Here is a 13781-nt window from a genome sequence, read left to right on the forward strand (position 1 = left end):
TCCCTGTTCTTCTCCCAGGTTCATAACTTTTGGTTTAGTGACCCATCTAGTTTAACCAGGGCCACTTGTGTGGATTGGAAGCATCCATTGGAGTCTGGTGGGGTCATGAGTGAGCACAACTGAAGGCAATGGCCTCCCCTCTCCCTGAATCTGTCAGTACAAATAGTTCTTCAGTGAAGGGTAGGTCTCCTGAGCCCCGCTTCCATTCATGTCTGACTGTTTTATCCCCACACAAAGCCTTCCTAATTTAACAATGCACTTTATGCAGAATAACCAGTTCATATGGAAATAAATCTACATATCTCCGAAGATCAAAAAAGCTTTTTAAAAAAGTTCTTTCAGAAAAGTATCCAACACAAAATATCAAACTAACTATTGAGGTAATTGTTGCTCTCAATGAAACAGGGAAGCAGCAGAGCATGATTTGTCGTATACAATATAAAAACAGACACCCGTTCTCTCACTAGTACTGGCCAGGACAGTTCATAGGGCGTTCACTTTCAGAGCAGGAGACCATGTCTTCTCCTCTGTGTCTCATGCTGGACTGTTGAGTGGCTCGCTCTGTGTAGCTCTGGGGCAGGCATCCACAGCTATTGTGAGTTCAGGACCAGGGGCTGACATCTCACAGGCCTCCTCCCTGTCTCCTGGCTCTTTCTTTCTTTCTTTCTGTCTTCTTCTCTGCAATATTCTGTCAGCCTTAGAAATGGTCTTGTTCAAGGCTGGTCCTTTGTTTTCTTGATAACCATTGTACCTGTGGTGAATTGGAATACTAAAATAATTTTAATTTGCCTTTCTGTGATGGCTATATATGTTGTAAACTTTGAAAAATATTTATGGGTCATTTGTATTTCTTCTTTAGAAAACTCTCAGTTCACTTCACTAGCCCATTTATTGACTGGCAGGATATTTTTTGGTATTTATTTTTTCAATTCTTTGTATATTCTTGATATTTATTATCATGAAAAAGGGATTTGGATAAGCATTTTTCCAAAGCTGATATACTACAAAGTTGATATACTAACAGTGAACAGCATGAGAAAAATTGCTCAATGGTGTTAAGCTGTTGGAGAAGTGCCAATCAAAGCCAGTGAGAGCTGGAGCTACTTGGAAGGCCAAGTGGGGAGGGTCACAAGCTCAAGGCCCGTCCGAGCTACAGAGTGCATTCAAACCCAGCGAGGGCAATTTAACGAGACCTTGTTCCCCAATACAAAGTAAAAGGACTTGGGATGTAGCCCAGTGGTAAGCGACTGCCCTGCATGTAGTGAGTCCCAGGCTTTGATGTCTAATACCAAAAGATAAGTAAACTAAATTTCCCAAACCTTAAAGCCAAACAAGTCAAAATAAGCAAACAAAAAACAATGGGACAATGAAACAAGGAACCAATGAACAGCCCCACAATGAGGAAAATTGAACTATAATTAAAGAGAGAAATAATAAATGAGATGATGAGGGGACATTTGAATGTCTGTATGTGGTTAGTAGCAATGTACACAACTTGGCCAGTTGGGAAGAGAGTCAGTCTGGCAGTTTTCAAAAAGTTAAAGATGGAGTTAACATTTGACCTAGCAAATTCACCCCACGCTATATGTCTAAGAGGAATGGAAATGTGCTTGTGAATATGTGTGAACTTGTATGTTGGACACAAAAAAACTAGTATATAAATGCTCCTGGTAATAATACTTACAGTAACTTCAAAATGGAACTAACCCAAATACTTAGTGTAAAATGAAAGGATAAAGAAAATGTGGTTTATCTATGCAGTGGAATATTATTGGGACATAAAAAGGAATAAAGTATTGATGCCTTTTACAACATATATAAATGTTGGGACCATTATAGCAAGAGAAAGGAAACCAGTCCCAGAGCACAGTGTAAGATTCCATTTATATGAGCTGTCAGAACAGGCAAATCCACTGAAGTAGAAGAGAATAATTATTTGGCAAGGTCTGGGGCAAGAGGGCAACTGAGAATGAAGCTCAGTCCAGCAGACAGGAGCATTCTCCAGGGTTAGGGACCGGGAGCTGTGTCTGATAAACTGCCTGCTGTTTACCAGAAGACTGAAAGCAGAGCTGGGTAACATGCTCCTTCTTTCGGAGTTTGGACCAGGGCTCCTGTTAGATCAGATGGCTGACATAGGCAGGGAACTAGGGCTGGCAAGGCTCCTTCCAACCATCCTCTTGTAACAGTCCTGAAAACTGGAGGGCGACTCTGTGAATGTCAGTCGTTGGCTGGATTCTGTGTACACTGACATCGTGTGATAGAACATGTGCTAGTTCCCCCCCCCCCCGTGAGTGCGTGTATGTATTGTGTATCTGCTGTTGTCTACGCACTTGTGTACAGGAGTGCATGGATGTGGGGAGATCAGAAGGCCTCCTCAGGCATCGTTATTGCTGTTATTATAACTGCACTTGTTCTTTGACCCCGGGTCTTCCACTATACCTGAGGCTCAATGATTTGTCTAGGCTGGCCAGACAAATCACCAGAGATCCCCCTGTCTCTCTAGTACTGTGGTTACAGATGCATGCCCACATGCCCACCTGTCATGCACCCTCTAAATCCTTACCTCTCCACTCCAGGAGCTGAGCCCTGAACCCAGGGCCTGTTACTCTTCCTACTGAGTTAAATCCCCCCACCTTTTAATGGGAGGGCTTGGGACCTGAGGCCCTCGTGCTTATGTGACCGATCTCTCCAGCTCTGTATAACAGTTCTTAGGTGAGCAGTGGTTTTGGGGGGTAAATTGTTTTAGGGTGACTGTTACTTTATGTGAACTTTCTAGATGTATTCTTGACATACCCCAGAGTGGCAGGGACTTTTTTGAGGACATGTGTCTGTTGACCCTGGAGTCCAGGAAGGGGGTACAACCCATATCTTGCTATCTTCTGAGTCTGTCTCTGAGCTCTGTGCTGAGAGTTTGTCTTCCTGTGATCTCCTGGGTGCAAAGCTTGCAGGACAGAATTTCTTTGGCCGCTTTCATTGCACAGTGCACAGTGAGCCTGTACCCTCAGACCTGTGCTAGAATTGGAGGTTGCTGCCCTCTCCACACTTTAAGGTTCCGCCTTTAGCATCATCCCCAGCCTACCGGGGTCCTGTCTGTTCTTGCTTTGGGTCTGGGTGCTGGGTCCCGGATAAATCCTTATAGGCTCTTTGAGCACCCATTACCAGGAAGAAGAGGTGGACATCTGCAGTCCTGGGTGACCACCCTTTCCCATGTGAGCCTACCCATGTGCTTACAGCCCTGAGGGGTGACTTCAGGCCCCCAGAACTCTCCCAGCAGAGGGGGAAGCAGGACGATTGCAAAGTAAAAATGAAGGAGGGGCCATATCTTGCTTGTTTTCAATTCAGCCAAAGACTCAGGGTTCATCCTGTCTTCTCTTTCACCAGTGGTTCATTTTTTAGATTTTTTTTAAATCTCTCAGCTCCTTGGTGGTCTTTTGGCTTCCTTCATTTTAAATTAATTTTTATGTATTGTTGTTGTTGTGTGCATGTGAGCGTGGGTGTGGGTGGCAGGCATGTGTATGACAGTCAGAGGCTGGTATGTGGATGTCTGCTCTTTCCTTCTACTGTCAGCCCTGGCTATCAGACTCAGGCGCTTCTGCCTGCTCACCCCTCTAGCCTGCACTCCCCTCTAGCCTGCACTCCCTTGCTTTCTTGTTTTCATTTCTTTTTTCTTTTTTTTTTTTTGAGACAGGGTCTCTATATGTACCCATGTCTATCCCGGAACTCACCATGTAGACCAGCTGTCTTGGAACTCAGAGATCCTCTGCCTCTGCCTCCCAAGTGCTAGGATTAAAGGGTGTGCCACCACCGCCTGTTCCCCTTCCTTTGGCTTCTTGAGTGAAGCTGTGGCACTTTGTCCTGTGATGGTGGAGGAGGTACTGCTGGGGGCTCTGGGTTCTAACAGACTGCTGCACAGGAAAGATGCTGAGTTGGGCCAAGGTTTGGCCTCCAGTCCTGGCTCTATGTTACCCTGGGTCCTCTTGGTCCAAGTTACTGTCTACACCAGCTACAGTAACAATGTGACTTCAGGATCCCTGAGTGCTGGACATTTGCTAGAGGAGGCTGATGGGGAAGGCAGGGAGGCAAGTATGGCCCGTTCTTGATCTAATCCTCATCCATGGGTCTAGGTGGCCTGATCAGGAGTCTGGAAGCGGGCTCTTTGCCTTGGTCTTTGCCACTACAATGGAAAAGGCCCTTAGGCCCTCTTTGAGTACACACCCTTGGCTGATTTTATAGACTCATCAGAACTCTGAGCCAATCTTTGACCTAGACAGTGGTTTTCAATATTTGGGTCTCGACCCCCACCCCCAACAGCAAACCTCTATCTCCAAAAATATTTACAGTTCATAAAAGTAGCAAAAATACAGTTATGAAGTAGCAATGAAAATATTTTTATGATTAGGGGTCACCACATCATGAGAAACCATATTAGAGGATCAGAGCATCAGGAAGGTTGAGAATCACTCATCTAGGCCCATTTTCTACTTCAGGTCCAGCTTTGGCCTGACCTGTACACCTGTCCAATCTGCTAGGTTGGGCACCTGCTACAGACAGAAACCTGTGTGTTCGGATCTGCCCTCTGTCATGTTTGCCCAATAGAACGGATTGCCTATTTGTATATGGGGATATGTCTTCATTTCTGGGAAGGGCTATTGGTAGGTTTTGATTAGTGTAGCAATTCTAAGGGCTTTGCAAATTGGAACATATTTGGGCTAGAGATAACTTTGCCCTGGCAGTGGTTTCAGAAACAAACAAACAACATTTCATGCTAAACCTAGTTGCTACTGGGCTGGTGAGACCTGACCCATGCCTGCTGGCCACATCTGTTTCAAACGCTCCTCTCCTCTCCCACTCTGGAGCAGGCACCGGAGCTGAGCAGATTTCTAGGCACTGGGGAGCCTGAGAGGAGCAATTTCAGAGACGGTGAGATAATTGTCCTGCAGGTTCCCAGGCATCCTTTGATGCCAGGACCTCATCACCCTCCAGGATCGTATGATCACAGCTGTTATTAGCCATGGACACTGTAGTCCTGGGAGAGAAGTGGACTGTGGGCCTGGAACTAGAATGGACCTCCTGGGCTTCTGAGGCCTGTGTCCTGGTCAGGCGAGAAGAAAGAATTCTGATGGGAAGAAAGCTGGAGTCTGATTAGCTTGTGGGTTATACCATGTGAGGATCAAGGCGTTCCAGGTTACTGTGGTTGGAACTTGCTTCTCTTTGTTATCTAAAGACTACTTGCTTGTCTTCTAGTCAGTAATGAAGCCCAAGCCTCAGGCACCAGCCCACACAGAGATGGACAGCTGGGATAGTGACAGAGTATCTCACTGTGCCCGAGGAATGGATGGAAGGACTCTGGGAGTAAATGTGCCAAGACACACATGTAGAGGTCCAAAGACAGCCTTGGATGTTGGTCCTTGATTGCACTTTGCTTGAAACCTAGTCTCTTTGTTGTGCTGGCTAGTTTTAGGTCAACTTGACACAGCTGTAGTCACCTGAGAGGAGGGAACCTCAAGTGAGAAAATGCCCTTGTAAGGCACTGGGCTGCAGGCAATCTTGTAGGGCATTTTCTTAATTAATGATTGATAGGGAAGGGACAGCCCATTGTGGGTGGGGCCACCCCTGGCTTGGTTTTCCTGAGCTCTATAAGAAAGCAGGCTGAGCAAGCCATGGGAACCAAGCAAGCAGCACCCCTCCATATCAGCTACTGCCTCCAGAGTCCTGCTCTGAAAACCTTCGATGATGGACTACTCTGTGAGGTGTAAGCCAGATAAACCCTTTCCCCAAGAAGGTGCTTTCAGCCATGGTGTCTCATCACAGCAATGGCAATCCTAACTAAGACATTTGTTGTTTCCCAGGGCATACACAAGCTTAGTCGGCCCTCAGGCTTCTGAGGATTGGTTACTGATGCACTCCTGTGGCTTTATGTGGGTTCTGGGTTGGGGGTCTGACCTCCTATCTCCCAGAGGAACATGGTGGTTACTGATGCACTCCTGTGGCTTTATGTGGGTTCTGGGTTGGGGGTCTGACCTCCGATCTCCCATAGGAACATGGTGGTTACTGATGCACTCCTGTGGCTTTATGTGGGTTCTGGGTTGGGGGTCTGACCTCCTATCTCCCAGAGGAACATGGTGGTTACTGATGCACTCCTGTGGCTTTATGTGGGTTCTGGGTTGGGGGGTCTGACCTCCGATCTCCCATAGGAACATGGTGGTTACTGACGCACTCCTGTGGCTTTATGTGGGTTCTGGGTTGGGGGGTCTGACCTCAAGTCCTCACCCTTGGACATAAGTGCTTTACGCAATGAGCTATTTCTCCATAGTAACCTGAAACATCATTTTAGTTTTCCTTTACTTAAATAGAAATGGGAGAAGCCAGACACAAACAACCACCCCACTAGAGTCTCCATTCTTCACCCGCTCACCATCTGAGGTCCACCATCATCTTTCCTCCTTTCTTTGATATTCATCTATCTCTCTTTGTGGTGCTGAAAATTAAACCCAGGGCCTTGCATGTATGCTAGGCAAACACTCTAGCACTGAGCTATGTGGGCCTTTGTGTGTGTGAGAGAGAGAAAGAGAGAGAGGAAGGGGGATCTTGCTATGTTACCACGGCTTGCCTTGAACTAGAGATCCTCCTGCCTTTACCTCCTGAGTGTTGTAATCTTAGTTATAAGAATGTTATTGTTCCATTCCTCCATTGCTGGTGGGAATGCAAGCTGGTACAGCCCCTTTGGATGTCAGTGTGGCGATTTCTTAGAAAATTAGGAAACAACCTTCCTCATGACCCAATAATACCACTTTTGGGTATATACCCAAAGGATGCTCAATCGTGCCACAAGGACATGTGATCAACTATGATCATAGCAGCATTGTTTGTCATAGCCAGAACCTGGAAACAACCTAAATGCCCCTCAACTGAAGAATGGATAAGGAAAATGTGGTACATTTACACAATGGAGTATACACAGCAGAAAAAATAATGACATCTTGAAATTTGCAGGCAAATGGATGGATCTAGAAAGCATCATATTAAGGGAGGCAACCCAGACCCAGAAAGACAAATATCACATGTCTCACTCACAAGTGGCCTTTAGACATAAAGCGAAGAAGATCAGCCTACAAATCACAATCCCAGAGAATCTAGATGACAACAATGAGGACCCTAAGAGAGACATACATGGATCTAATCTACATGGGAAGTAGAAAAAGACAAGATCTCCTGAGTAAATTGGGAGCATGGGGACCATGGTACAGGGTTGAAGGGGAGGGGAGAGAAAGGGAGGGGAGAGGAGAAATACATAGCTCAATAAAAACAATTAAAAAATGTTGTTCATGGATACATTTATATTGTTAAAAAATAAGAGTCAGAAACAACATAAATTGGAATTCTTAACTTCCCTCCAACTCCTCCAGGCAATTCTGTTTTTAGTTTGGTGTCCTTTTTTAGTGTGTATGTACACATACCCGGTGCTTTGCCCTGCAGTTTGTCCCCTTTAAAACCTTATTGGGCTGGAGTGATGGTTCATTGGTCAAGAGCACGTGCTGCTCAGAGGACATGGGTTCAGTTCCCAGCACCCACATGGTGTCTCACAACCATCCCTAATTCCAGTTCCAGGAGTTCAGATGTCCTTTTCTGACCTTCGGGCCACAAGACGTGCACAAGAAGCACAGATATGCATGCAGGCAAAATATTCAACGCACGTAATCTAAAAAATTAGAACAAAACCCCTGGTCAATAATACTCCATGCCAGGTCACCTAGAAGCAGTCCACACCACTCCCAGGACAGCTGTAGATGATTTTACAAGCAGCACCTCAAGTTTCCATGTTTTCTTCGGCAGCCTGTGTGCATATATGGGTGGTTTGTCTCTGATAGGCAGGCATCTGGCTGAAGGATACATATATAAAACTCCAGTGTAGACAATTGGCCCTCCTTGTGGCAGAGAGTATATCGGTGTCTTGTATCCTACCATTTGCCAATATAAACCACTGTCCACTCTCTTCCTGGGCTGCCTCCCTGTGCAAGAGTGAGTTTCCCATCATCAGAATGCCATCCATCGGACTTGAGCCACTCCAGAAGTCACTCCTGATAGGGAAAGGAGGCCCCTTCCACGCAGAGAGTCTGCACATCTGTAGACGGCCTCACACGAGCAGAGGAGGAGCCGAGGGAAAGCTGTTTCTTTTCTTGTTTCTTAGGTCAGCTGAAGCTGTCCATTGATGCCCAGGACCGGGTTCTGCTACTGCACAGTGAGTATGACTATGCAGGTTCACCAAGGGAGGAGAGGCGTGGTTCCTTCCTGCCTGGAGCTGGTGGTGTCACTATGGTATCTTTTGTTTTCCTATAGCATTCTGCCATTTGTCCCTTGACAAAGTGGGTGCTCATTTGGGACACTTTCTCTAGACCCCAGCGCCTGTCCTCACTCTGAAATCTGGAGTTTGTTGACTAGGCCTGCATCCTCAGCAGGCTGCAGCTGTCTCTAGACATCTCAGAGTTATGCTTGGGCCAGATGCAGCAGTGAAAAACTTGTCCTAGCTTCCCTGCTGTCTTTCTTTGTAAGTCTTCATTGTTTTGTTTATCCTGCAATGGTGGGCAGCACAGTGCTATGGTTAAGGTCACAGCCTCTGGAGCCACGGCCCTGGAATCTGAGTCCTGGCTCTGATGCTTTGCTCCCTAAGTCAGCTTGAGCAAACTCAGTTTTCCCTCACACAGTGCTGGCAACAGCAACCATCTCACTCATGGGTTGTTTCAAGGATTAAACGGGTTATTATGGTAAAGCAGCCAGCATGCATTAGAGGTGGCTGGTAAAGATACCATGGAAAGCTATCAACTTCTGAATTAGTGTCTGAGCATTGCCACTGTGCTTGGCGCTGTGGACACCAGACAGAAGTCCTTCTCTGTGTCTAAGTGGTGCTGTGGTTGCCAGGGAGCACTTGGCTTGCCCACTCAATCCTGTTGTCCTTCCTTCTACCCAGCGTCTGAGTATTGCCAAGCTCCTGTTGTGGCCCTCAATGTCTGAGCTCTTCAGCTTACTTGGAAGGCTGTACCTGTCTCTCTAGGCTTTCTGTCTCTGGCTGCGCAAGATACTCTGCATCCTTATTCTGTGTGCGGCGCACCCCACTCCTGCTTGTCAGTGTTCTCTCTCTTGGCATGTGAACTATGATTCCTGTGTCTACAATAATCTTTCTCTTTTGTTGAACTCCCTCCTAAAATGAACCTTTCCTTCCTCTGATTTTGCAAGAACTATGCCTACCTACCCAGGACATCAGTGAGCCTCAGGAAGGAAGGCTAGATTTGTGCCCTGGTCCCCAGGAGTGACCCCTTGTCCTTACCCATGTCCAGGGGCTTTTTTTTCTCCCTGTTTTGGGTCCTCATCATAGCCTGGCCATACTGTGCCACTGTGAGTTTGGTCTCTCCTCCATGGTAGGAGTACAGTAAGGGTGTGGTCAGGGCTACCTACTGCCATTGGTAGTCAGGAAGACCCAGAAGGTTACCAGGAAAGCCACACCCTCGAGGGGAGGAATATATGTTCAGGTAACAGTAGCTAGGATACAGAACAGAGAACAGCAGGCACCTGAGGTCCTTTGCTCCTGGCCTTAAGGGGCCCAATGTGAAGTTCCCAAGGACCAAAAGAGGGGTGTTCCGGGACTGCTAGGGTCTTTCTCCAGCTGTGCAAACAGTTTTTGCAAAATGCATCTTGGCCCCTGCCATCCCATTTGTACTGTGTAGTTTGCTTTGGCTTTCCTCCAGCCTTAGCTCTTCATCCCTTCCAGTCTGGCTTCCCAGGCCTCATGCCCCAGACTACTGGGGCTTTATGTGAGCCAAACCCAGGGCTGACCAAACCAAACACAAAAGAAAACGAGAGAGATAAAGGTTCTGTTAGACTGATTGCTGTGGAATTCAGGCAAGAGAGCCATTCTTACCTTTGGGGTGACCTTTTAACCCATTCTTCCTGTCTATCTATCTATCTATCTATCTATCTATCTATCTATCTATCTATCTATCTATCTATCTATCTATCTATCTATCCATCCACCCATTCATCTATCTATCTTTATTATTATTATTATTTCTGTTTTGTTGATAGTGCTGGAGATTGAATCAGGTGCCTCATACCTACTAAGCAAACACACTACTGAGTCACAGCCCGGCCCTTACTCATTCTTTCATCCAGCAAACATTTTGTAGAATGCTTTCTTATTGGCCAGGCAGCCTACTGAGCACTTTAGAAATCTTATTTTAAAAGTACAAGTGTCATGTGAGTACACAGCATCACCAGCTCTTAGAAACGTAGCATGCAGTTTGAGGAAGCCGAAGTTGCTTCCTCTGGTGCACAGAGAATAGTGCACCTGGCTTCGTGTGCTGCTCGCCTGCCTTTGGACCATTTGTGACACTGCCCAATGCACAGTGCCCAGGAAGATTGGGCTTCCATTCCTGGAGACTGCCTCGGAAGGACTGGGAGTCGAGAGACATAGGTTCTAATCTGACTGCCATTTTCATTACTCTGTGATTCTGCACAAGATTATGTAATTCCCATATCTTTGGGTCCTCCTGGCTGCCGCAATTCCCCAACTCAACGATGACTTGGACTGAATACATTGTAGGTTCCTCTCTGGCTGTAAGACTTGGGGAATGGAATGTACTCCAGGCTGTGGCATCATGAGGGTGGGAGAGTGGCAATGCACCAGGCAAAGAGAATAACGAGAGCTGGATTCAGGGTCAGAGTTCTGCTGCCCACAGGTATACCGTGCATCTTCATAGCCTTCCATTAGTGAGTATGTGTGTGTGCTGTGTATAGATCCCTGCTCACTCACCCTAACCTTTCAATTTTCTTTCAGTTATGGAAGGCAAAGGCCTGATGAGCCATGAGCCTGGCATTTGTGATCCCTATGTGAAGGTATCTGCTGGGACTGGAGGCTGGTGTGGGGTACTGAGGAACCATGGCCCTGAGCGGAGTCTCAAGGTCCAGTCCCACCTGTGGGTTTGGGGCCTCATTCACGGGGCCTCTGGTCATTTATGAGGCTGTGCTGGCCTAGACCCTTGCCTTTTGGCTGCCTTGTTTCCTAGGGCTTTGGACAAGAGACTCTTAAGAGTGATCTTGGTGATCTACGTAGTGGGCACTATGGCCATGCTGCTGACCGACACACAAGCTTTTTTGTGGACAGCAGCCTCTTCATTCCCTTCCCCACCAAACTGAGGCAAAACAGTCAGGCTTGGGCAGGAGGGTGGAAGGGGTATCTCTGAGGGCTGCAAGATCTTTCTGGGTTAGAGCCTTGCAGTGACTGCAGAGGACCACAGGGGTGAAGGTTACAGGAAGTCAAAGGCCAGGGACAGCCTAGAGTGCAGCAGCAAGAAGCCAGGTGCAGGCCTGATGCTCTCTCCCCTTTACTTCCTGAAGTCTTTCCTGCCTAGAACTGGAGAAAGACTTGACAGGCATAGGCTGCACACCCAAGGCAGGGAAAGAGGACTCCTGTAGTGAACGCATGGCCTTGGAGCTTCCTAGGGAGGGAACAGAATGTCCAGGGGCTCCTGGGGACTTAGAAGGGAGGAGGCCTTTGGGGAAACCTTCCTGGTTGAAGCAAGAATAGAGACGATAACAGCTGCACTCTATTCCAGGGACCTGTCACTGCCTTCTTGGTACCACACTATGACTCCCTGTCGTGGTGACCATCCCACTGGCCCCAGGTCACTTGTTTGTGATGGACACTCTGTTCTGTCCTCTTCACAGGCTGCTTTGAAGAGCCTTAGGAAGCTTTTAGTTTGGGGTCATGCAGAGCTAGCTGCAAGGCTTAGGTGACGATGTGGCCTAATGTTTTTACTTTCTCTATTCAAGATCTCCTTGATCCCCGAAGACACCCAGCAATGCTGTCAGAAGACGCAGACCATCCTGGACTGCAGAGACCCAGCTTTCCACGAGCACTTCTTCTTGTAAGAGTCGGGGGCAGCTGGGCCAGCCCCCGAGGGGAGAGGCAGGTGGGGAGGTTTTGTCTGGGGCAGCCTCTGTTTGCCAGATCTAGACACAGATCTAAGCAGAGAAACAGCAGCTTCTGAAGGATGCCTTTGTTTTCTCTTCCCGGTGTCCTTGCATCCCTGGCCTGGGCCCAGCAGCGAGGCGAGCAGCAATAACATCCCTTGGCTGGCTTTCCTGACAACAGTCACCAGGGCTGGCCCTCCTTCCCCAAGAGTAGCCAGTTTCCTACTGTGCCTCTGGCCAAGTTTTCACCTTCAACAGAAGGGAGTGGTATCACCTGCTCATCCCGCCCCTCCCTTTTTATTTAAACTCATTAACCTTCCTGAGCCCTGGCTTCCTCGTTTGTAGAATGGAGTTAATAATAGTTCCTGCCCGGGAAGCTGGGGACTCCCATAGGAGTGGGAGCTGCTGTTGTTGTTATTACTATTATTTCTTTCCCCCATCTCTGGGCACTCAGGGGCCAATGGGAAGGTCGTGGACATTTAGTCTTTTCCTGTTAGTGAGAATGAATCATAATATTTTGGTTTTCTCCTCACTTTATGACATAATTTTGCATATGATGCAAACTTAGACTATATGGGTGAACAAAAAGAAGAAAAGAGAAACTAGTCAGACCCCTACTCATGCAGATACACCTCGCAGTATTTCCTATAGGATCCCTTCGTTCACGTGGGCACGCATCTCTGCGTGTGCTTACAACACAGGATTGCTTTATAATGGCGCGTCCCAGCCTTCCTTCTGTTCTTAACCGTGTAGTCGCCACCCTAGTACGTGCGTGAGGCCCCCTCTCCCACACTATATTTAGCCAGTTGTAGATTTCTTCTCAGCTGTTGCAGTCATGGCTAGCTCTGTGAGCTGGGCCCTCCTAACGCTCTGACCGTCTGCTTTGCTTCCTAGGCCTGTCCCAGAGGAGGGTGATCAGAAACGTCTTCTGGTGGCAGTGTGGAACAGGGCCAGTGAGACCAGGTAAGGAGACCTGCTGAGCTGGACTGGGGTGGCAGCGTGCAGGAGGGGATAAATGCCTTCATAAGTGGAGTTGCAGAGGCTGCACTGCCCCAGGCCCTATCACATGGAAGTGATGATGAAGGGGAGGCCAGGACACATTGTCAGAGAACATTTGCTGAGCTCTTGGTGTCAACAAGGCAGAGTTTAAATCCCCAGGGATGCCAACTACCATCACCTTGACTCTGCTCTGAAGGTGTCCACTGCCCCAGGAAGGGATGTTAGGCATTGTCTGGAGGTAAATCACCATGACAGCATATCCTTAACCCAGTTCCATCGGGCTTACTTTGCTCTGAGTCACCACTGTCCAGTGCATACATGCTCCGTGAATACTGACCTCACAACCTAGAATAGGACGGACGAGAGGGAGAGTGTGTGTGGAAAGGTGACTGGGAGGGCTTCATGGGAAGAGCCAGGCAGAGAGCAAGACAAGGAGAGAAGGAAGGGGCATTCTGGGACGGGCATGGTGTGAGGAAGCAGAAAGTGATGTTACAACGTGGGGTGGGGTGCAGTGGGCAGGCATGAGGGTTGGCTGCTAAGGAAAGCCAGTGCCAGCATTTGTCTGCCAAGGCCAGCTGGGCAGGAGCAGCATGGGGCTCACTTCACAAAGGCAAAATTTGAAGCTGGGAGACCTGCTTGCCAGGAACACTTACTTGTTCAGCAAGCCAAGAATAGAGCTGAACTGAAAAGGGGCCCGGGTGAATAAAAATCAGCTCAGTTCTCCAGCCTAGACTTGGAAATGCTTTTTGTGTATGCACCATGTTGGGGAGTGAACCCAGGGCCTTGCACATACCAGGCAAATGTTCTCCCATTGAACT

The 13781-nt window shown here is 47.8% G+C and overlaps 1 protein-coding gene across 2 annotated transcripts in view; it reads left to right on the top strand.

Moving 5' to 3' along the window:
- Positions 1–13781, top strand: part of Rgs3 (regulator of G protein signaling 3) — a 127288-nt gene that overhangs the window by 15093 nt on the left and 98414 nt on the right. For both annotated transcript variants that reach the window (XM_075946892.1, XM_075946883.1), the window contains exons 2-5: positions 8189–8239; positions 10829–10887; positions 11824–11918; positions 12859–12927. In XM_075946892.1, coding sequence (XP_075803007.1) covers positions 8189–8239; positions 10829–10887; positions 11824–11918; positions 12859–12927 — 274 coding nt within the window. The remainder of the gene's footprint in view (positions 1–8188; positions 8240–10828; positions 10888–11823; positions 11919–12858; positions 12928–13781) is intronic.

Source organism: Microtus pennsylvanicus, chromosome 13, assembly GCF_037038515.1.
Source record: "Microtus pennsylvanicus isolate mMicPen1 chromosome 13, mMicPen1.hap1, whole genome shotgun sequence".
NCBI lineage: Eukaryota > Metazoa > Chordata > Mammalia > Rodentia > Cricetidae > Microtus > Microtus pennsylvanicus.